General features: G+C 44.6%; 1 protein-coding gene across 4 annotated transcripts; it reads right to left on the bottom strand.

Annotated features, from left to right (window-relative positions):
- Window positions 1–5,141: 5,141 nt before the first annotated feature.
- Window positions 5,142–19,335, bottom strand: OGFRL1 (opioid growth factor receptor like 1). Of its 4 annotated transcripts, none has more exons than XM_044776984.2 (7): window positions 18,881–19,335; window positions 14,643–14,729; window positions 14,411–14,489; window positions 11,002–11,080; window positions 10,839–10,905; window positions 10,587–10,732; window positions 5,142–5,879 (listed from the first exon to the last, which is right to left on the bottom strand). In XM_044776984.2, the coding sequence occupies exons 1-7, from the start codon at window positions 19,115–19,117 to the stop codon at window positions 5,216–5,218; spliced, it is 1,359 nt and encodes a 452-aa protein (XP_044632919.2). In that variant the 5' UTR covers window positions 19,118–19,335; the 3' UTR covers window positions 5,142–5,215. The 4 variants fall into 4 exon arrangements, with proteins under 4 accessions (XP_044632919.2, XP_044632918.2, XP_044632920.1 ...); XM_044776983.2 differs by having other exon boundaries at window positions 14,411–14,492; XM_044776985.2 differs by lacking the exon at window positions 18,881–19,335 and adding an exon at window positions 15,412–18,596 and having other exon boundaries at window positions 14,411–14,492.
- Window positions 19,336–24,754: the final 5,419 nt, after the last annotated feature.

Genomic DNA, 24,754 nt, shown 5'->3' on the forward strand with positions numbered 1-24,754 from the left:
GAAACTAAATCCATCAACAGTGAAAAAAATGCTCATTTGACAAATAAGTACAGAACTCAAATATTTCTTAACCAAAGCTTATTATATAATTACTCTCTCTAGTTAACGTAAACTGTTCCACAAACTCCATAATTTAAATATGAAAATATGATAAATTTCATAGCTTAAATATATTTTCATAAGGTCTCTGACTTAAAAAATCTTTTAGCATAACAAGTGAGCATTGACGTCTTTTCTCCTTTACTCAATTTTCAAAGTATACCGAATCATTTTATGCAAAGACCTTTCTACACATACCTATAAAGGAACAACCGAAAAGAATTTTTGGTTAAAGAACTGGGGGTGGGGGATTATTATTTCAATATGTTTCCCAAGATAGTTATAAAGATACAGTTCTAATTGACACAGCAGGTGCCCAATTGCTCACAATTTCCTAAACAATTATAAAATGGTGGCTAATAAATTACAACATATTTTATGAAAATTGACACCCATTAAAATTGTGGGGTCCAAGGTGGCACACCTTGCCCAGAAGTCAGAGATCATGGAGCCCAACCTCTAATTATCCAGAGGACACTCTGAGGACCCCTCACGCTACTGGAGAGGGTGGAGCCAGTGTTGGCTCCACTTCACCCAGATGCCCACCGATTCCTAGTCACCTCTCCCTCTCTGAACTCTACTTCCAGGCAGATTCTGGGCAATTAAACAAAGTATTTAATTGTATCCTCCAGATAAAAACTCTAATTCAAGAAAACAAACATATTAAGAAGCAACTCCTCACAACCAACCAAAAGAATAAGCTTCTCAACAGAACAGGAAAACAGTATAAGATGACAACATTGTCTCTAATCTAAGAAAAAAAGCAAGAACAGTGCTTTTGAAATGTGTCTAATAAGACTATGGCATAAAAGTTTTTCTAATTAATTTCAGATTCCTTCAACCATCTGCTGGAACTAAACTTTTAAATAATTTCTCTAATAGAACTCCATTTTCTGCATCCATCTGCATCTAAGAACACGAAGTAAAACAGAGAAATATTACTTGTAGCAACTGAAAAATGTTTAAGATAAAAATTACAGCATGTAGCAAAATTAAGCAAAAGCGTAAATAAATCTAACAAACAATGTAGTTCATCTTACTCTAAATACTTTTTGCCAAATATACTAAATATACTGTTGAACATTGTGCCAAGTACATTTCCTTTTGAAGTGATGCTGTTGTCACAAACAGAAATTTTTCCAAAACAAAAAAGCACCAAAGTAAATTTCACTAAAGTAACGACATCCATGGTTTGAAAAGTTTGTTATGGCAAGATTTTATGATGGAATAAAAATGTAAACTTCTGATTGAAAACCATTTACATTAGTTAAGGCACATCTAGATACCTTCAGGCATTCATATTTACATTATTATTAATCTCACTAATAAGGGATTTCTACATAGACGGTCTGTCCTCGAAGACAACCTGCTGGGTGGACTGAAGGACAAAGCAGGGAGGGAGGCAGGGGCTCACGGTCACTGAGATCACCCCACACATCTGTCCACATCACAGATAGCACAGAACTCAAAGTGGGAAGAAGTCAGTTTATGCACACTAACTTCTAGATCCTACAGCTTTCTCTACAGCGGCACCTACATTTGAAATGATTCTAGCACGTCAAATACCAGCCTACCTTATATTTAACACAAATCCCAAAAGAGCAAGGGGAACTTTCCAAGTGGGGAACAAAAGAGAAATCTTCAAAACTATTCCTATAACAAAGGATCCCCACTCACCCCCAAAGAGACATGACAGACCCGCAGATGTAACTACAAGAGAGCATGATCAAGAACGTCCTCCTTTTCTCAGGTGAGAAAATAAAGCTTTCAGAATAGCGTCAATTATAGAAAGACCCAAAACCTGCCTGATTTGGTTACTCAGTGGATTGTAAACTCAACCATATCTCTACTGTAAACTTGGGAAACCAAAAACAATTAACCAAATATTCTCTATCCATCCGTTCAACCAATTTTTGACCACTTGATATCGAAGGTACTTAGTAAAATGATTTTTAAAGAGTAACAGATGTAACACTGCGCTGTTTTTCCCTTTTCCCCAGTTCATACTTTCACTTAAAGTATAAAAGCTAGAAGCAGAATAGATAATTCTATATGACAAAATATGAAATATAACGACTATGATATATATTATATCATTTTCATATGTTTATATTTTTTATACTTAGCAAAAAATTGTAGAACTTCTCTAGAAACTCCTGAGTACTAAGTTTTATTTTCATCCTTGAAGCTGAGAAAGAGGGTCTCAAAAACCTAAATTCAAAATAGAACTATATGAAATAATCTCTGAACTGAGAACTTAGACTTGATTTAGAGAAAGCAGATATATTTTCACTCCTATCATGATTCTTTTGAGTTTCCTATGAGATTGAGCGTGAAAATGTATAATGGAACGGTACTCTTAATGTTAAACTTTTCTCTGTTGTGTACAGAAATATACCTTATAATTATATATCACTTTACAGTATTTCAAAATATTTTCACATATATTATCTCCTTAGAGATATGAAAGCACAAAACATTAGAAATGTACATATAACATCTATTTGCCGTGAAATGCAAGTTAATATTTTATCAATAGCCAATATTTAGTATTCTTGCAGGCCATGGTACAACAATAAAGTCTATATATTTGCAAAGATTCAATAATGTTTCTAGCTATTTGGCCATGCTTCACCACATTTTAATAACAGCTTCTCAGTAAATTTCTGCAAGCATACTGTAATTTTTAAAAATACAAGACATCAGAGTCAAACCCAGGGGACTGCTTCATATCTAAGACACACAGAAATACATATCTATAGATCTTATTTTAAAAACTATTAAACGTACAAAGTATTCTTAATAGAAAAAAATATAGACACTCATAATTTTTATCTGCAAAAGGAATGACTTCCTCTCTCCCTTTTTCTCCACTGAATAATTCTCTCATAAGTTATTTACATGTAGGAACCACACTGTTACATGTGAACATGCATTTAAAAAACAACATGGTGGGAAAGGCCACTGTTTTAAATGGAAGCAGGCAGCTTTACCCTTGAGATTAAATTTTCTCAAATCCAGTGGCACAATCTAATCAAACCCACAATTAGGAATAATCTAAAAGTTAAATTGTTGAACGAAATGATTTTACTTCTAGGGGCTCTGACAAACTACAATCTCTAAGTAATTCATATTATATCTGTTTATTTTAGTATCTGTCCACTGTGTATCAATATTTTAAGATCTGCGCTTAGTTTTTAATTTTTACTATTTATGCACTTAGAAATCAGTCTCAACACTTTATCATATATGCAAAATTGGTAAGATAGTTTGAATTAAATTAATTGTATTCCTACAATTGGGCCTACCGTGACAACCTCCTCTCATGCCCTAACCCTGTGGAAGTGTTTATTGAGCTCTATGGGGACGCAGATACAAGCCCCACATTAGCGGGTCCACAGAAAAAAGAAATTGAAATGAAAAGCAGTATTGTTTCCCCAAATCCTAATGCTCATTTCACAAAACAGTGGAAAGCCAAATTTGGCATATTATGGGAACTAAAAGTGACAAAATGTTCTATAATGTATTTATTGGAATATGACACACAACACGAGTGTTACTAACATTTATATTAAAAAGTCAGGTTTGAGCAACTGTGACGGTTTATGTAAATTTCAAAGCAATGATATTATATTTCTAAAGACACACTATCAGTGTATTTATTTTCTAGAAATCCTCTGCTGAAAATCCTCTGATCAATAATGGTAATAGAAGATGATAGGATGTGATTAAAACCTAGGACCTAGTAAAAATTCTCTGGTGGTTAAAGTGAATAGAACTTTTCGTAAAAGCCTCAGAGACACACAAAAGCCAATTCCTTTCCAAATGAAACACAGTGAAGTTTTTTTCTATTAATTTCCTTAACTATATTTATGCATATGCTTCAAAGTTCTCACTACCATGTTCCTGATTGCTTTTCTGATGTGTAATAATAATTAGTAATAATATTATATTATACTGGGAATAAAATTATTTGCTCTTAACCAACATTAACACATTAAGCGCTTACTAACACTCAGTATATGTAATTTCAAATTTGTTCTTAATTTCATGGTTTGACAACTTAGAGATGCATCAAATTGTATTTTCCAAAAAAAAGATACGCCATGGACTAAGCAATATTATTGATTTCATAGGCCACATAACACAGAGATATTCACAGTTTTAGGAACCACTGACTTGTTTCCAGTGCAAGAGGCACGTCTTTGAAAAATGAGTAACTTCCTTTCTTATTTTTTTAATTCTTCACACTCATTTGCATTCAGAAACAAGCACCAAATTTATATGGAACAGCCACAGAAAGTAAAAGTCTTTTCTTGGACTTTTGCATCAAAATTTGTTTTTAAGCACTTACTACAGAAAAACATTTTTACCATTTTAAACAAAGCAAATTGTCGGAGTCATGCAGTTGAAAGTCCGCCTCCGTTCTATTTAAATTTCAATACAGATGATGTGCATGGACACTAGAAATGCACGTGCCAGCTTGTAACAAAGATGGCAGGGGGCACAGGAGGAGAGGGAGAGAGGAAAAGCGAGCAGGCTGACAGGCAGGCTGGGGGATCACCGCTCCTCAGGAACATCATTTCACTTGTCAGAACTTAAAAACAAACATGGTGAGGGTTTGCGATGAAAAAAAATCTACATTACTTCCTGAACACGTATGAGAAGACCAAATTCTTTCTTCCAGCTTAAAACAATTAATCCATCAATCGGGTAAAGGTGAGGTCACACAATGACACCATCCTATTGATCGTCTTCACGTGGGCTGTTAATCTCGCAAAAGAATTTATTTGATATACCAAATACTACATGATTATTTCCAGATACATTGAAAACAATTTTAAAGTAATTATTGTGTACAGAATTTGAAAACTCATATCCTAAAAGTGTTACACAGTACATTCATTCATTGGGTCTCGCCTTAAAACTTCGTATTAAATATTAAATTGTCATCCAAAACAAAAAGCAAATAACAAAACGCTTACAACAGAAATCACAGACAGACGGCTGAAGCGCGGCCTCCTCTCTGTTCTTCAGGGGCCTCCTCTCTGTTCTTCAGGGTACATCGGGGAGCTCTCCCTCCTTCCCTAACCTGGTGCGTGGGTTTTCTGACAACTCACGGTGACGGTACCTCATCACCGGAACCTGTATTTCCAGGATCTTCACCATCTTGGCTGTAATTCTCACCTTCCTCAGCTTTTTCGGGAGGAGATGCAGTCTCCTTCGTCTCTGCGGGATTACTAACTGTTTTTTCTGGGGGAGAACTCGCGTTTTCGGCCTTCCGCTCCTCCTCCGCGCTCCCCGGCCGCGCATCCCCGCCGCCGGGCTCCGCGCCCGGCCTGCCTGCCTCTTCTCCCGCCTCCCGAGGCGCCCCTATTTTCTCCTCGGCTGTTTTGCCACCGCCGGGAGCAGCTGAGGAGGCACTTCTGGAGTCCTTGGGTCTTTTGTGCGTCGGGGTCTGGCCACCGGGCCCGGCGGGGGGCGCGGCCGGCCTCTGCGCTCGGGCCCCGTCCGCCGGCTCCTTCCTGGGCGGGCCCCAGATGAAATTCTCCGAAGGCGTGTAATGCTTCTGCGCGAAGCGGAGCAGCTTTCTCCTTTCTCTTCTGTCTCTAATCGTATAAACAAAATACTCCAGAGCACTCTGCTTAATATTGGGGATAGTGTTTTCCACAAGAGCTTCATGAAGAATAAATTTTACAAGAGGAGATTTAAAACTTTCATATCCAAGCTCACCAAGGCTTTTAAGAATACGGGTGATTCGCAAGTAGTTGTGCTGGGACCTGCAAGAGAGCAATGAATAAAATGGGGGGAGGGGGGGATCAGGTGGGGGAAAGGACAGAAATAAAAACTATTGGAAAATATATATATATATATATTTTGAGGAAGATTAGCCCTGAGCTAACTGCTGCCAATCCTCCTCTTTTGGCTGAGGAAGACTGGCCCTGAGCTAACATCCGTGCCCATCTTCCTCTACTTTATACGTGGGACGCCTACCACAGCATGGCTTTTGCCAAGTGGTGCCATGTCCACACCCGTGATCTGAACCGACAAACCCCGGGCTGCCGAGAAGGGGAACATTTGAACCTAACTGCTGCGCCACCAGGCCAGCCCCTGTAAAAATATTTTTTATGGAACTGCCAGCCATGGACATATGCCTTGTAATGACTTTAGTAAAAGTTATATTTGACACTTAAGAATAAATTACAAGGCATTAAACCCTTATACCTCAACGTAACGCCAATCTGTGTAAAACTCAAATGTACAATATAAATCGCCCTTGTTTCTTTAGTTCTCATATTTGAAAAATATCTAAATCTAAAATTTATTCCCACTGACGTTGAGTTGTTGTTTGTTTACTAAATACAGAGGAAGAATGATCTAATAGATCACTTATTTGCAACAACACCCATGTATCTGTACGTGTCCCAGGTAACCAGAACATAAACACAACATTCGTTAGCTGCCAGTTAATGTCAGCTGAGGAGCAACGTCCACCATATTAGCCAAGTCAGAGGAAAGCAGCAAAAACCCCCCTCCCTTGCTAGAACAATTCTGACAAAGGATGCAAAATGGACTTATTTAGCAGAACATAGTTTGACAGTTAAGAGTGCAGACTTGGGAGTCAGAGCTGAGGCCACGCCCCGGCTCGGCCACCCAGAGGACGTGAAGCTGTGGCCTCTCCCCAAGGCTGAGCATGCTCACCTGTAAAATGGGGAAATGGCCCACGCCCCACTGGACTGCTCTAGGAATCAAACGAGTTGATACGTACGCAGGCCATGTCGGACTCAGTAAGTAGCAGACACTATTGAACAGTAACACTGTAGTTGTTACCATTGCTAAAGATTTGGTATTCAGGACCACCATACTTGGACCAATCCCAACTTGATAACCTAATTCTCTTCCATCCCTGGCCCCTCTCTCCTCCTCTTTCCCTATCAGAGAATTTTATATTTTACTTCTAATGGCTTTGACTCCAAAGATGCCTTTTTCCCCAGGTTGCACTAACATCTTTCTTCTCTGTCCCAAAACTAAGGCCGTTGTCAAATGAATGCTTTACAAACCTGTGTGTCACAATTCATATGTACCTCCCCTACCTCACTCAGCCCAGTAGTTACCTCATTACACATGCCTGGCCGCATCCTAAAAGAATCTTAAGCTACACATATTAAGCACATGTGTCATCAACGGCCCAGGTGTTTGTTTACTCAAAACTGCCACCAAACCGTAACCATCACTTATTTCTAACTTCCTAAAACCCATTTCACACGTTGGACACGGAACTTCCTATGAGCATCGCGTACCTGCCCTGGCTTCCAAAAGCGGTTCACTCAGGAACAACTGGGAAACCATCTGGGGAGGGCGGCCAAGGAGGCTGAATTATTCGAGGATGGAAGGGGCGGTTCCAGGGTCTCATATTTTAATAAATGTTTGTTTGGACAAAACAAAACCCTTAATGATTCAGGCTAAGCAAACCCTGGGAAAGCCCAGTCCAGCAGTTTATACTGTCCTCATCCTTCTGGACCTTCACCAAAAAAGCAGTATCTTAAATGTTCGACTCTTTGAAAGCCAAAGGTAGAACACAGCACCGATACGTCTCAGTTTTATGAATATGTATTTTTTAATAGTTAGGAAGCAAAAGTCTTTTGAGATCATATAAATTTGGGTGAAGTTAAGACAACGTGCCACTAACAGCAGGACTGATTTGTCTGTCGCGTCTGTACGCAGTGGGTATATTCTAAAAGCTTAGTGACAAAACTCCTGGGAAACACCTGCTTCATAAGTCTATGAGAAAGAGATGTATGGAAAAGTGGTAGAACATTTTTTTCATCCCTAGGAAGAGTTATATGATACAAGAAAATTTACTGTATTTGCAACCAACTCAATTTCACATATCCAGCCCCAGAAGAATGGCCAAGTTCAAATTTCCGTATACATTTATCTGCATCTATACATTCTCCAATTAAAAATATTTACATAACAGTAGAAAAGGATAAAAACTTGGGTTGAAGAGAATGAAGATCAGGATCCTGGAACAAAATTATACAAGAAAGAAATCAGGTGTTTCAATATGATTTGAAATCAATGCCACAAATAAAGACAAAATGGGAGAGAGAAGAGTAGCTGAGACCCTCCAAAGGCGAGCAGTCCCTGGGGCTTCAGACGGGGGGGTGGGCTGAAGTTGTCAGGAAGACCAGGTCGTGAAGAGAGGACACACAAGGGGCAAGAACCAGGAGACAGAAGAGGCAGAGGGAACGCCGGGTCTACACTGCAGCTCTGTCACCCAAGGTGACCACAGATGAACCTGCACTACCTCTGAGTCTGTGCCCTGGTGCCCCCACCGCCTCCTACTCACCTCGTTTGTTCACTGAAGGCTCTTTCACTCCGCTTCCATCCAATATCTTTGTCTCCTGGGCTACTGTCAACACACGGCGTTCCCTGCCTACTCTAAACAACTCAAAGGTCATACAGATGAAGACACACACAAGTTATGACGTTTAAGGACACATCAGAAAAGAGCCCAACGGAAAAAAGAAAATGGAATAGAAGTTTTCCTATAATCCCCTATACTTTGTTCCAACCTAGTCAATATCACTTTTGGCAACTAAATCAGAAAGGAAATTTGTTTTCTGGAAGATTCTAAGGCAGCTAACTCACAGCTGGAAAAGTTCTATGCAATACCCAAGGAAAGGAAACAGGGAGACAACAGGCGGTGGAAAGAAAGGGAGGTGATGTGGCCAAGGATTGAGACGTGCCAGTTAGTTCAGGCTCCCTCTCCTGACCCAAGCCTGGAGGTCATTTAATTAAAGCCTCAGAAGGGCTTTGTATCCAGCTACCAGTTAGAGGATCTGACAATAGAACCCCAAGGAAGGTTTAAGCTGACCAACATATTTTGTTTTATCATTTATTCATTCAACAAACACTTACTAAACAAGACTGCTATTTCAACCAAAACAAGCGTCTGGGAGTGGAGGTTCTCTAAAATAATAGCGGTGAGTACATGGAAGATGAGGTAACATCAGATCCTCGCCAGAGATTTACTTTTGCCATCCCTCACCTTCAACAGCCACTTGCTTACAGCTTTCTCTGACAGACAAAACACACTTAGGAACTGTCCAGAGAGAGCTGCCCGCACGGCTCAGGCAGGGCGTGTGCACTTCTGCTGTGAGGACAGCCTTGTGAAAGCAGAGTGAGCTTGAGTGATGAGTGAAAGGGTCTAGTTAGGGTCATAAAGCTTTCTGCCCATATCTTCAGCAGTTCAGTTAAGCCCACCCTCTTAACAGTGCTGATGACAACGAATAAAGTACAAGGAGAGCTCGAACAGTCACCCTCAGGCTCATTCGAGCAGGCAACATGAAAGGTCCAGAAAGACAAAAAATTTAGTTAATTGATGCACAAAACTCTGATTTGTTTTGGGCAAAGAAAAATTTCTTAGGTAGTTTTAATTTATGTTTCTCATCCTTGCCCAGTTCAGCTAATTATAATGTACTAAAAACTGCTTTAAAGCTGTTGGCTTCACAGCCCAGCACTCCTAAGTCACCCTATAATTAAAAAGAAAAAAAATGCCAGTTTGCATGTGAAGAAAAGAAGAAGAAAAATAAACTTTGGGTATAAGTATTAATGAAAATTATAAATATCCAAGCAAAAGAATACAGCAAATCAATTACAAATAAACTATGGTAAAACTTTCTTCACAGGTTTTGGGATTTGTTGACCAAAAATGGGCTTTTGTTTTTGACCTAAATAGTGAAGATTCTAATTCTCCTTTTTTTTTTGAGGAAGATTAGCCTGGAGCTAACTACTGCCAATCCTCCTCTTTTTGCTGAGGAAGACTGGCCCTGAGCTAACATCCGTGCCCATCTTCCTCTACTTTATATGTGGGACGCCTACCACAGCACAGCTTTTGCCAAGTGGTGCCATGTCCACACCCAGGATCCGAATGGGTGAACCCCGGGTTGCTGAAGCGGAACGTGTGAACTTAACCACTACGCCACCGGCTGGCCCCAATTCTCCCCCTTTTTTAGTAAAATGTATGGGCACATTTCAGCCTTATAAGATGATTTTCATATGTCAAAGGCTTAACTCATGGATTTAATGTAAAAAGGCAGCAGGCCCAGCAGTGTGAGGAACAGACCGTGCCACAAGAAGCTCACTGCCTGGCAGAAGGAATTTGTAAAACTGTATGCAAGCGATAACCGGAAACACCAGGACACGAGGCAGAGAGCACAAGAGAGGCCATGCGGGCCATGGGCAGAGCGGAGGTGTCAGGAGAGTCAGCTCTGAGCTCAACGGCCCTATTTCTACCTGGAATCCCATTCTCTTCTGTTGTTGTTTTGTTTGTTTTAGAATATAGAACAGAGAATAAAATGCATTTCAGAGCAGCTTCTGAATTCAAATTCCTGGGTCCATCTGCCGGCTGTTCCCATAGAGAACTCCAAGCAAGGGAAAATAACCGGCCAGCCCCGATGTCCCCCGGGGTCTGTACTTACTCATTCAGATGCTGAAACCTCTCCTGCCAGTTGGCAGCCCGAGCGACATTTCCAGTTTTATCCGTCAGTTTTATTCCAAAAAATTCTAACATCATTTTATAAGCCAGGAGGAATCTTCTAATTGCTTCTTTTGTTTTTTTGAATTCCTGATGAAAAAAGAAAAATCAGCTAAAATGATTCAGTTGCTACCAGGACAATAAAATAACGATATGATTTGGTCATCTCGTATAAAATGAAATGAGCTTGCATTACCTCAATTTCATATGTAGTTAGTTCTTTAGCGTAAAAGTTCAAGCCTTGTTCTCTCAGGGGGAAGAGCCTGTTTTTTAGAAAAATAATATTTTTATATTAAAGCGTCTAGAAAGCATGCGGGATGAAACAGGAGTTGGTTCAAGACAGATGATGCGTGACTGACCATTGGATGTAAGTGTGGCTGTGCTCCAGCTTCTCGAAGTCTCCTTTCCACTTGTTTAGAACCTCTTCGATGTAAACCCCTAAACAGGAAATATTTAGAAAATGAACCAGACAGCTGAAACATTGTCGAAGGCATTTCAAGATTTAATCACTTAAGTTTCATATTAAAACTTTTTAAAATTTAATAACATCACTGAAGAATATGCTTTTAGAAGACTCATACATATGAATGAATGCATATGCCATAGTTATGTAATAAGCCTAGTTTTAAAAAAATTAATGGCACCTCAAATTGCAGAAAGTTCTACTGGACAGTGCTGCCCTAAAGCAGAGGTTGGCAAACTACGGTCCGCCATCTGGTTTGTCAATCGGGTTTTACGGGAACACAGCTGCACATGTGCTGGTCTGTTCCACACACACACAGCAGAGCCAAGTGGCTGCCACAGACCCCATGGCCCACAAAGCGGGAAATACTTACTGTCATCTCCATCCAGAATGTGACCTGCCCTAGAGGGTCACACAGCTCTTTACATACTAGATCGGATCAAAATGAACGCATCCCAGGGGAAAAGCAATGAAGAAGGGGAAGGGGGAGGGGCGAGCACACCCCGCCCAGCTTCACCTGCACACACCTCTCCCAAACCGGCGCTCTCATCCCCATTTACCAACGAGGAAACTGGGATTCCTTCAAAGTCACAGACGAGTAAAAGAATAAACCTCGAGTACAACACAGGTCTCTGCTCCCACAGAGGAAGCCCTCCTCAGCACATCCTACTGTTCCCCTGTAAGAACTGCTTACAACAAAACCCTCCTGCTTCGCAACCTGCCCAGGTCCTCACAACCGACTACATGGCCATTTAGTCAATTTTATAGAAAAAAGCACAACAATATAATATTCCTCTAAACATAACTCATCTCCTTGTTTCCTCCACAGACCGCCGGTCTGCTGCAGAGCTGTGACACACGGGAACCATTCCCCCCACAACTTCCCATGTGTTTCCCATCCACCCCGCCCTCTTCCTACTCAGTAAGTAGAGTATATCATTGCAGGTCTAGGCTCACTGGCAAGTGTCTGCGAGCGTGTGCATGCATGTGTCTGTGTGCACACATATGGGGGAGGAAAGTGTGTGGGTTGATGTAATTTATAAAATAAACTAAAATAATGTTTTATGTGACCTTAGCTTAAACTTCTGACCCCCACCAATCTTAGGAGATTTCAAAATAAATTTCGTGATAAAGATTACAAAAAATTAATGCATTGCTTGAAGTTATTACTTCAAATTACTACCTCAAAAATAAATTCACTATTAGAAATACAAAAATAAATCAGGTAAATAGTGTCATATCTCTATGTTCAATGTTTTTAATAGTTAAAGGCATTCCTTTAGATAAATTTTATTAAATTCAAATCAGAGTCAAATTAACAACCTATTGCATTTCTTAAAAAGGTTTTCTTGCCCCAAGTCCTAAAAGAATAATTTAATTAATCTTATTTCAATTAGTAAGTAAAGCAGTGCGTTTCTATCACTGGTAAAGACTACAAGGCATTTATCCAGAGTTTTCCTTCCAAATCAGAGCAAACTTTTGGGACGCCAGAAAACTGATTAAAAAGAAGTGGATGTGGCATTTCAGCAATGTTCTCCAGTCCTAACTCTCAGCTGGTGGGTTTCCAGGTGCAGCGTACAGGGAATTCCTCTCCCAACACTCCACCCAGCCTTTAGACATCCTTGCTCCAGTTAGCCACCAAGGAATGCAGGGTCCTGCCACTTGGAAAGCTCCACAATCCAGAATCCTCATCCCTGACTCACACTGCTCTGGATTTGGCTGTTTCCACTGAGAGCAAAGAGCAGGAGCCAGGGTCATCCAGTCCACCTACGGAGATTAAGGGCTCTAAGGAGAGGAGCCAGCTTTGCTGGCCTGACCCAGATAAATTAGCCTGCCCATCAGGAACCACACACAGTGTGGTACCTCAGTGAAATGTGCTCATGACCATGGAGGCTGCATCCTCTCACTGTAAGTGTAGAAAAGGTGCCATGAGGGCAACTGTAGAGCTGTGAAGGAGGAGGCGGTTTACTTGGCAGAGCTGAATGGAGATCTGCTATATCTGCAGTTCCCTTCCCAGGGCGCTGGACACTGAGCTGGGACTGCTGTAGCTCCCAGGACACCGGACACTGAGCTGGGACTGCTATAGCTCCCAGGACACTGGACACTGAGCTGGGACTGCTGTAGCTCCCTGCACACCGGACACTGAGCTGGGACTGCTGTAGCTCCCAGGACACCAGACACTGAGCTGGGACTGCTGTAGCTCCCAGGGCGCTGGACACTGAGCTGGGACTGCTGTAGCTCCCTGCACACCGGACACTGAGCTGGGACTGCTGTAGCTCCCAGGACACCGGACACTGAGCTGGGACTGCTATAGCTCCCAGGGCACTGGACACTGAGCTGGGACTGCTATAGCTCCCAGGACACCGGACACTGAGCTGGGACTGCTATAGCTCCCAGGGCGCTGGACACTGAGCTGGGACTGCTGTAGCTCCCAGGACACCGGACACTGAGCTGGGACTGCTATAGCTCCCAGGGTGCTGGACACTCAGCTGGGACTGCTGTAGCTCCCTGCACACCGGACACTGAGCTGGGACTGCTGTAGCTCCCAGGGCGCTGGACACTCAGCTGGGACTGCTGTAGCTCCCTGCACACCGGACACTGAGCTGGGACTGCTGTAGCTCCCAGGACACCGGACACTGAGCTGGGACTGCTATAGCTCCCAGGGTGCTGGACACTCAGCTGGGACTGCTGTAGCTCCCTGCACACCGCACACTGAGCTGGGACTGCTGTAGCTCCCAGGGCACTGGACACTGAGCTGGGACTGCTGTAGCTCCCTGGCCCCTGAATCTGAAAATCAACAGGAAAGCTAACTGATGTAAACACTGCTTTTCAGTTATGTTCTCAACAATTTTCAGGTATGGCACAGTGGAAACGACCCTGGAGACTGGAACCTGGATCCAAGTCTACAATCGAGTGACTCAACGAGGCCTTCCTTCAAGCTTTAAAACCCGGTGACCTCATCTTCAAAATGAGGAAGCTGAATTCGATCTCCTCTAGTCTTCCCTCCTGATCTGACAGTGCACAGTTCTGTAAATCTCCTCTTTTCCTCTCACAGAAATGGCCCCACTACCTTTCAGATAAAAGCCACTGGACACTGGTGATGCACAGTGATCTCTCCAGAATGTGCCAAGGGGATGCTCACCACTGAGGGTCTAGCACTTTGAGGACACATCAGACTGCAGAGGAGAGCAAAGCCCGTCAGTGAACAAAGCATTAAGAAGGCACCGACCGCGGAATAAACAAAGAATAACTAGTGTGTGTTATTCTTTAAAGTTTGCTTTTTACCAAGGTAGCAGATCACTTACCATCTGGCTTAAATGGAATTTTATTCTTGTAAAAACGAAGATTGCTCAGGTCATTTTGATATCGGATATCTTTGAAGTTCTGCTAAAGGAAAAAATAAGTCAATCCCCAGCATGCGGACACATCGAAAAGGCACCAGGACCCTTCCTGCATGCCTGCTCAGTGGCACCACAAAATAAGAAAAACAGAAGGGAAACACTGTACATCTTAGAAAAAAGCCTTCTAGACTCTTACTGGGTACTGGTGTCGGTATTTGTACAAATCCCTCGCAGCATAAAAACTTCTCTTTGGTTTGGCAGTTGCTTCAGTGGAATCACCACCCTAAAATAAAAAGTGAAATTCCATTTACGTGTTGAACCAAGATAATTTCACTGAGAAATTTCCAGAACACTTAAAATAATGAACATCCATAAAGAAACCCTGAAAAGTGTCAAGCTGCTCAGATTAATGAAAACATCATAAATGTCCTTTTAATAATGCTTACTAGCAACATTCGTGGGCATTCTATTTCCCTGATTTGAACTCAGTAACATTTGTCCTAAGGTGTTTCACTAAATGAAAAACTTTATTATTCACCAAAAGCCAACAGAGGCTAGATATTATGGAGCAATATCCATCAGAAATAGAACTCAAAATGAATTCAAGACCCATATTTTACCAGAAGTTACACAAGTGATTCTATGACAAAATTAATTTTAGAATTCTTTACATAATACCAAAAAAGTTTTAATAAATCAATTCTACAAAGAAAATTGTCATGAATTTTGCAACATTTAGATGTACTTGAAAGGCAAACAATATTAATGAAAGGTGAAGGGGCTTTTAAAACAACCTAAACAGCTTTCTAGACTCCACCCTTTATACACCATAACAAGTACACAAAGGCATGGAAAATCTGCTAATTCAGTGATAACACGCGCTATAAACCAGCAAAGTTAAAATATGTACACACAAAGCAAGAAAAGCTCTCAAATGGGATGAACTTCAGACTGTAGTAACTTACATGTGGTAGTTTATTCATATGATTTAAATTCTAAGCAAAATTCCCAGCACCGTGAAGTCATCTTTCAAGCATAAGATGCGGGTCAACATAGTCGGCTGACGTTCTCTAACTACCTGTACTATTAGAGGGTATGAGAGAGCCTTGTGTCCAGGGTCATGCAGAAGGACAAGGAGACTGATGATAAGGATGAAACAGAAGACAAAGTTCAGAACTGAATATTCATTAAGGGCTTTGCCCCGAATCCTTTCCTCGTCATCCACTACCCCTGCCTGTGTTGACAAACTGCCATCCTCTAAGCAATTTTCGCACATTTTCAAAATGGCATGATTCTCACTATTACTACGAGCACAGAGACACTTTAACACCCAATTCTCCGATGTTTAGCATTAGCTACTCTGTCATGTTACATAAGCAAGGAAAAGCTTGAATTCTGGTCCTTGCCACATGTTTCAAAATAGCTCTGCCTAGCAAATTTCTGAATCTACTTACCCTAAGCTACAACCATATGAATCATCATCCTACATTTGTATGGAAAGCACTTTTCCATTTATAAGCACTTACATGTATATTACTTCATTCGATTCTTACAGCACACCTGGCTGGCTGTTACTGGTGCTTCCACCTCAGAAACAAGGTAACCCAGCCTTAGAGAAGTGGAACAAGACCCAGGCCTAGTGACAGCGCAGGAACTAGAACCCCAGGCTCTGGGCTCCAGGTCCAGCTAATCTGGAAGAATCAATTTCAGCCCCACTAAAAGGGAGGAACCATCATAGAAACTCTGGTATAATGTCAGCAGCCTAAGACTTGGAGTCTCGAGACGGGTTGAGTCTTAATTCTGATACTTATTTGTGAAGCCTTAAGCAATCACTTAACTGGATCTCAGTTTTATCATCTGTGAAATGAAGATAATGACTCATGCCCTACCTATCTTGCAGGATTATCACAAGCACGGCTGCATCCTCCAACCTCTGAACATACCAGCCTGCTGGCATCTGTGGCTGCTCCTCTCACTTCTGCTCCTTGGCACTCTCGATCCTGCCCCCTCGTGCACAACCTTCCTTGTCCCACTTCCCCCCTCAATCACAGCTCCAGAGCTCTCTCCCTGTTATGGGGAAACATCACCTAAGAGTTGCTCACACACCCTGCCTCCTCCTCCTCCTCCTCTCCCATTCTCCCATGACCCACCCCAGTCAGGCTTTCATCCTCAGCCCTCCATCAGAACGGTTCTGTGAATGTCACCAGCAAGTCTCCATCTGACCAAGCCAATTCTCAGTGCTCAACTCAGCCGACCTCCCGGCAGCATCAGGCCGTTTAATGCCACCCTCCTTCCTGGAACACTGTCAGATGCCGGGCCTCTCCTTGTTTTCTTCTTCCTATCTCACCAGCCACCCCGGCCAGCTTCTTCTTCGAGTCCTTCTCCTCTCCCCATGCTCTAGACGGAGGAGTGCCCAGGGCTTACTCCACATTCTTCATCCCTCCTTGATGACCACATGTCTTCCCATGACTTTAAATCCTACCAGTCTCACATGTTATGACCCAGTCCTGGACTGAGCCTCCACTCACGGACATAATGAACTGCTCAACAACTCCACTTGGACGTCTAATGGGACACCTAACTCAGAAGAATTCTTGCCTTAACGCTGATGCTGCTTTCTCCCTAGACTTCCCCATCTTGGTTAATGGCACCACCGTTTGTCAAATATTCACTTGACTAGGAATACAGCAACGGAGGACACCAGAAGCAGTCAGTCTGGGATGTCCTTAGAAGGTAGCTCCAGGAGAACTTCCAAATGACTATGGGGAATAGGGAACAAGTAGGGTTGATAGTCAAAATGCAAAATCAACAAGTAGATTTCTTTCTAGGAGTTAGGGATCCTAACAAGAAAAATTAATCCTCAACGGGAAAAAGGGAGGGTGAGTGTGCTCTGCCATTTACTGGGGTTGCAATTAACTGACTGAAACATTAACTATCAAATTGTTTTCACAGATGGACCTGGTTAGCTGGACTGAATCTGAGCTGGTGTTTCTTGATATCCCAAGCTTCTTTAGAAGGTTACTTAATTGCCAGACAGGTAGAAGGGGAAAACACAGGATACAGTGTCTCATACTTTCCTGGGGTTGACCTCACAGTGCAAAATGACCGAGCAGACAAACAAAATACAAGGGGCAGCGGGATAGTCACCGTCCCACAGGCTGAAGGCTCTGACCTGGGGGACAGACACACACATCCTTCTCTCCCTGGAGGATCTTGGGCAAGCTTCCCCTGCTCGCTAAGCGGCAGTTTTCTCTAAAATGGGGATTAAAAAACAGCTCCCTAGGCCCAAAAGTGCAATGGATTGCAATAACACGTTTAGCAGAGAGCCTGCTAAACTAAGCCTTGGTTTCCTCCTGACCTCAACAGAGATGATGGACAAGACGCAGAGGGTTAGGGTTGGCTGTGACACCCAGGTGGTGACGCCTCCACTCTGGCAAAGAAGCGCGGTCACACCTGACTTCGGCTCGGCTTTTTCTCTCGTTCCCAGGGCCGGTACAGGCGCGGCCTAGGCAAACCCTCAGTACCCCCACCATGCACATTTCTTCAGAGACTAGCTATACAGTTCGTCTTTCTTGAAGTTTTCTGAATTACTTTCAGTCCATCAGAGGTTAGAAGGGATATTTATCTCTTTACTAACCTCTCCTCCAAATTGTATTAGCAAATGATTTAAGCACAGTTGGATCAACAAGTCTTCTGGGTGAAATAAGATTTTTGCAGAGTGCCCCAACTCCTTGGTTGAAAGGCGTACTTGGGGTAAGAACTGTGGGTTCTAACTTCCGACGGGGACCTTCTACACTTTTAATGGCTGTGGGGCCCTGGACGGGAGAGTGCCCACTGCTCGTCAACTGCAGTCCCACCTTATTCTGGGTAATTGTTACCAATAACACGCGCTAGACCGGTTTTCACAGCCTCTATTTTTAGCCAGGATCCTCCCACCCCACCTTTGCATCTCCCAGCCGCGCCGCACAGCCAAGAAAACACCCATTCAAGTTGGGTTCTGCCTTGAGGGACTTCCCTGTGCGGCCGCAGTCAGGCCCCAGGCGGGAGCTGAGGGCCCTGGGCCGCGGGGCAGCCGGACAGCCACCGGCGCAGAGGGTCCGGCAGCAGAGGACGAGCAGCCACCCGGCGCCTCTGCCCCTGAGTGCGGGGGTCGCTCGGCGCGTCCCTCCTCCCGGCGCCAGGGACAGGAGGGCGCGGGGGGCAGGGGATGAGGGGGACAGGGGGCGCTGGAGACAGGGGGGGCGGAGGGTCAGGAGGCGCCAGAGACGGGGGTGCGCCGGGGACAGGGGATGCGGGGACAGGGGGCGCCGGGGGTGCGGGGGGGTAGGGGGAGCCGGGGACAGGAGCCACTGGGGACGGGGGACGCGGGGACAGGGGGCGCGGGGGCAGGGGGGCGCTGGGGACGGGGCGGCGCGGGGACAGGGGGCCGCGTACCTGCTCGGCGCCCGCCGCAGCGGCGTCCTCGTCCGGCGCGGGGCTGGCGCGGGGCCGGCCGCCGGCGCGCTCCGGGGGCTGCTCGGGCTGCGCGGGCTCCTGCCCCGGGCCCGCCCCGCCGCCGGGCGCCGGCTCCTCGGGCTCGGGCTCGGGCTCCGAGTCCGTCTGCCAGGTGGAGTCGCAGTCCTCCACGGTGCTGGGCTCGCGGAGGCTGCCCCCGCCGAGCAGGTTGCCCATGGAAGAGGCGCGGGCGCGGGCGCGGGCGCTAGGGCCCGGGCATGGCCGCGGAGGGCGCGGGCGCGGGCGCGGGCGGCGGAGGCTTGGCGCGGGGAGGAGCCCGGCCGCCGCCGCGAGAGCCCGCCCCTCGGCTCCCCTCCTCCCGGGCGGGCGGCGCCGGGGGCCGGAGATCCCCGCTTCCACTCCCCCAGGCCCGCCTCAGCTCGCACCGACGTCCTCTGGGCCGGGCGGGGTCGGCTGCCCGCCTGCGCCCTCGTCCCCCTCCACCCCGTCTCCCTCCTCCCCCTCCACCCACATCTCCTGCACCTCCCCCTCCCTCCTCCTCCACCTGCTCCTTCCCCTTCCACCCAGATCTCCTCCACCTCCCCCTCCACCTTCTCCCTTCCTCTCCCCCTCCACCCCCTACCTCCCCCTCCACCCCGTCCCCCTTCACTCACATCTCCACCCCTCTACACCCTCCCCCTCCACCCACATCTCTTCCCTCTCCCACCCACTCCATCCCCATTCGCCCCACCCTACCTCCACCGCCTCCCCTTCATCTCCTCTCCCCCCCATCTCCTCCATCCCCACCTCCCCCTCCCCCATCTCTTCCACACCCTACCCGGTCCACCCCCACCCCATCTCTGTCCGTCCCCTCCCCAGGCAGGGATGACCTGCTTGGGGCTCCTCCTAGCTGAGCAGGAAGTGTTCCCGCGGCCTGGGAGCAGGGGGCCTGGGTGGACCTGGTATCCAAGGAGGTGGCACCGGATGCAGGCGAGACCTGTCCACCCCTCCGCCTCTCCTGCTGGTCCAGGAGGGAAGGAATTAGCCTCAGCAGAAGACTGAAGCTAAAGACGACCAGCCCCAGGGAAACAGGAAATCCAAGCTACCAGGACTGTATTTAGAGCAGCCACCTAGAGTCCCCGTGGACTAGACGAAGTCAAAGCTATCGTCACCTCGTCTGATGAGCAAAAGGAGCAGTAACAGCCAGACTTTCACATTGATCCGTGGTACTTTTACCAACACCCACTAATGTTCTGTAAACGAAAGGAGTAAAAGGTGTTACAGAAGTGCTTAGAGAGAAAATAGCGTGATGGGATAAGCTGCTCAGAGAAAGGCGACTGCTGTCAACTCTGTGTCGTCTAACCAGAAGGAACGCCTCTGGAAGGCAGTGTGTATGTGCCCCAACGTGGCAGGACCTCTGTCGAATATGGACTGAGAAAATGGGTTAGATATGGAAGATTAGTCGGTGTAGTTGAAATAGTTTCTTTTTAAATGTTTCTTGATGAAACAGGAGCCTACATCAAGGCCAATGGGCTGTTTCTAGGGGAAGAATAGGGCGAACAGGATGCCTCTCTTCAAGCATTGCAGCTTAAGGTGCCGGCTGTGGGTCTGTCCCTCGCCAGGCTGTGCCCTGGGCGTGTCACATAGATACTTTAGACCTGGATTTCCTCCTCTGGAAAATAGCACCAGACTGTATCTCTCCAAGGCCCCTTGCAGCTCTGACTGGGAAAAGCTCTAAAACTAAGTAATAGACACTAGACGCACAAAAAGATTTTTTGGTCCTAATGGCTTAGTCCAGAAGCCCTGCAGCAACAGTAGAGCACATGACTGTCTGCTCGTACCTGGGGATTGGGATTCATCTTCCACGGGCCGAGGACCAGAGCCCACGCAGGAGTGAATGCCATCTGTCCGGCCATAGCATTGCAGATGTAGACAATCTAGGGGTGGCTGCTGTGCCCAGGCGCTCCGTCAGTTGGTCTGGGTGTGTAAAGATGAGTCAGCCTCACACTCTTCACTCTCTACCTGTTGAGAAGTAAAGTCCAGTTCCCCACCCTGAGTCCTGGCTGACTCCAGTGGCTTGCTCTGGGAGATTACGTAACCATTCTGGTCTCTCTCTGGTAGCCCTGAGCTGCCAGGTAAGACGTTCAACTACCTTGAGACTGTCCTGCCGGAAAGGCCACTGTCTCTGTCTTCTGGCCACCAGGCCTGGCTGAGCCCTGCCTTCCAGCATCCCCTGCTGAATCCTGCTGGTTTTCATTGGATCCTCCAGACCTGCCGGGCCACCAGCTAGGCACCTCTCAGTGAGCTTCACTGATGCCGTGTGGAACAAGGGAACCGCTCAGCAGAGGCCTGCTCAGACTGCTGATCCTCAAAATAGAGGAATGTCATAAAATGTCTGTTGTGTCAAGGCACTAAATGTTGCAGTAGTTTGTTCTACACAAAGGATGATGGAACCGTGACAAGCATCTGTATAAGTCTATATGTGTTTGTATATACAACTGCTGCAATTAAATCCTGACCTTTTCCACCACCTTTTGGCAAATGTATCAATTTTTTTATAGAGCTATAGATTTCGTGCCAAGTTGTGCAATATATTTTCTAAAGAACATAATTTTACATGAAGTATTACAACGACTTTAAGTAATAATTTTACAAAGTAAGTTTAGAACAATAATTGATCACATTGTGTCCAATCTATGTATTTAAGTTAATTCTGGAGGTATCTCATCTCTAGGTTCTGTACTCAGGAATTACCCTACCTAAAAACCTAAATTTTTCCATTATCCCTACGTTTGAGAATATTTAACATTCCTGCATTGACACTAAAAAAGTATGTCTTTGCTTCATATGAAAAAGTCAACACTTAGTGCCAGGCACATATTTATTTATCACTATATGTTAGCTGTAATCTTTAGGCATCCAATATGTCTTCACACAATATTGAACTCAGCAATAATCTATATATATATGGAACGAGGAGAAATTTCTATCACAATGGCCTATTATAAAGTATAACTTCTGATGCCCTGTATCCAGAATCTACCCTAAGCTGTATGGATGCTGCAGCCGCGCTCTCATGTAACTGTTGTCAGCCTCATCATGGTGTCAACTATGTCCTTGAAGGGTGGGGCCATTGTAAGGAGCTGGTGCTTCAGGAACTAAACTTTTTTGGATAGAATCCAAGACATATGTGACATATCTTAAATTGTTTCTTATAGTTAATTGTGTTTTCGGGGCTTTAGGAAAGAAGGTTTATTGTTATATAATTTCCTTTGAGAGCCTTTCAGATAAAAGGGTAGATCAAAGGCCATTTTATCCAACCTCAGGAGTTAACTTCTCAGCAGCTCCCAGGAATTTAAGACCTATGGTGGAAAAAAAAAATAGTGTTGTAAAAAAATTGCCCTCTTTTATCAAAAGTAACTCTATTTCCATTATTTCTTATAGGAAAAAGGTGTACAAGACACAGTTGTTGCTCTCAATCCCTTGGGAACACAGATGAGTAAATATAAATGACGATACGAGATCTGATAAAGAAACGCTATGAGAGCACAAAGGCGAACAATTCTCTCTCCTTTGTCAGTCAGAAGAGTTGTTCATTCTTTCAATAAAAATGTCCCGAGCACTTCCTAGGAACCAGTCACTGTGATCTGTGGTGGACACTGGAGAGAATATGGTGCACGAGCCCCGTCCCTGCTCTCAGGGTCAATGCCGAAGGCTGAGGAGACAGCACGTTGGAGAAAAGCTAAAACAAAGTGATCGAATTTGGCATATCATGACCTTAGAGAGAGCAGTTTCCGTAGAACGGTGAAAATAAATAATAAATCAGAACAGAAAGAGGAAGTCAAGGCTGCTGGTGTAGAAGATATATATATCTGTTTTGTCCGGGCATGTTAGTGGTAGAGAAAAGGAGGAAGGTCGAGAGCTTGGTTCTCCTTCTTGCCTGTGCAGCACCCTTGGTTCCATCAACTCTACTGGTTCCGTCGCCAGGCTGCTCACTTCTTGAATGGTGAGCAGACTGGAATTGTTGGAAGGGCTGGCTGGCTCTCACCATGAGAATTTCCTGGGTGGTGTTTGTCATGGGAATTTAGCAGGGCAGAGAAGCTGCCCGCAGCCACACAGGCTCAGAATCTCTAAGTTGTCAGTGTCGCTGAGTTGATCTGACTTGAAAATTTTCACTCATTTGTGTTTTTTTAAAGTATGCTTTTTGGTGAGGAAGATGGCCCTGAGCTAACATCTGTTGCCAATCCTCCTCTTCTTCTTTTTCTCCCCAAAGCCCCAGTACATAGCTGTAGGTCATTCTACTTCTTCTATGTGGGATGCTGCATCAAGCATGGCTTGATGAGCGGTGTGAGGGAGACGATGGCAGCCTTTGGGCCAGGAAGCAGGCCTTCACCAGATTTTGAACCTGCCAGCACCTTGATCTTGGATTTCTTAGCCTCTAGAACCATGAGAAATAAATGTTTGTTGTTTAAGCCACCCAGTCTATGGTATTTTTGTTGCAGCAGCGCAAACTAAGACAGTGAGCATGAAATCAGAACAGGGAACACTATAGGATTTAAATGTTTAGAGATCTTAAAGTCCCAAAGCCTGCAGCCTCCTCTGCCTGTGATAGGGAGCGTAACCGGGCACCGTGCTATTAGGCAGACTGTGCCTCTTAGACTCTATCTCTTCTGAGGATCCGTCAGTGATCAGACTGTTGATAGTGGATTATTCAGGGAAGGCATTTCACATCTCTAAGACCCTGTACAACAGGGGCTCCAGCCAGGCAGAATGCCAGCAGGAGGGCTGCAAGGATAGATGCCCCCTGCTCAGCCAGCCGCTGGGCTGTGGGACTTCCAGGGTGGCTGGGAGAGAAGAGCAGCCCTGGGGGGTGGAGGCTATGGCCACATAATGACTGGCTGTGGCTGTTTCAGTCTTCTGCCGCTGATGGGCTGGCTGTCCTGCTCCTTCACGTGTGTGGACGACTTCATCAGGGCCAGACTGTCTTGGAAGTCTTGGGACCACCCTCTCTGTATGGAGACTGCTCATTTCCATCGGAGTCCATTTAATGGTGAATCAAGACTTAATTCTCAGAGGAAAGCTCTATTTCCAAGTTCTTGAAGACACTCCATTCTTACCCCAGGTATTATTTCTAATAAAAATTAGCAAATTGCAATGAGGTTGACATTTTTCTTCCTCAGAGCCTTCTATACTCGGTAATACATTGTAGGCACTTTTAAATGCTTTCTAATGAATAATTAGGTAAATGAACAAACAAACCTGACCTAGTAGCTGTATGTTCCTTTAAACTGTTATCTGTTGCTTTCATCAAAAGCCTGTTAATGAACAGAGTGTTAATACAAAGATAACTCACTGATTAGCTGATCAATAATAGCTCTTGGCAGTCCATAGACTTCAACTACAATGCATTCACTCACTTATTTTAATGATGTGGTATCTTTAGGTATCTTTGGGATTATGAAGACATAGAAAGAGGTGATTTTGTTTTGAGTTTCAAAAGTGTAACAAAAATTAACATTTCCTTGAGAGTCAAACTTTTAATTAGGTCTATGTTATAGGTATTATCATTCAGAAATCATTGAGAGGTCACAGACAGAGACCAGTCTGATCCCAGGTACATGAGCCACGACTGCCAAGTATAAGAAAATAACTGTATTTCTTAACTTTAAAATAATTATTAAATCACCTTGTCATTTTTCCTTATGAAGTAATTGCAAGAATCATTGGTGCTGACCAGCCTTTCTATTCATATAACATTGCATGTAGTCTTCCAATTAAATGGAAACTTTTCTCTTTAATTTCATCTTTTATATTTTGTAAAATAGAAGGGACGAAAACTCAGAGTGTAACAGATTTCTGGGCTTGGGCTTGAGA

The sequence above is a fragment of the Equus asinus genome, chromosome 8, assembly GCF_041296235.1.
Source record: "Equus asinus isolate D_3611 breed Donkey chromosome 8, EquAss-T2T_v2, whole genome shotgun sequence".
NCBI lineage: Eukaryota > Metazoa > Chordata > Mammalia > Perissodactyla > Equidae > Equus > Equus asinus.

Excerpts from the sequence above, each read along its gene's own strand:
- OGFRL1 (XM_044776983.2), bottom strand. The coding sequence starts at position 19,117 with ATGGGCAACCTGCTCGGCGGGGGCAGCCTCCGCGAGCCCAGCACCGTG. Across the intron at positions 14,493-14,642 it reads AATACCGACACCAGTACCCA|CAGAACTTCAAAGATATCCG; the intron begins GTAAGAGTCTAG and ends TTTTTCCTTTAG. Across the intron at positions 10,733-10,838 it reads TAACTACATATGAAATTGAG|GAATTCAAAAAAACAAAAGA; the intron begins GTAATGCAAGCT and ends TTTTTTCATCAG.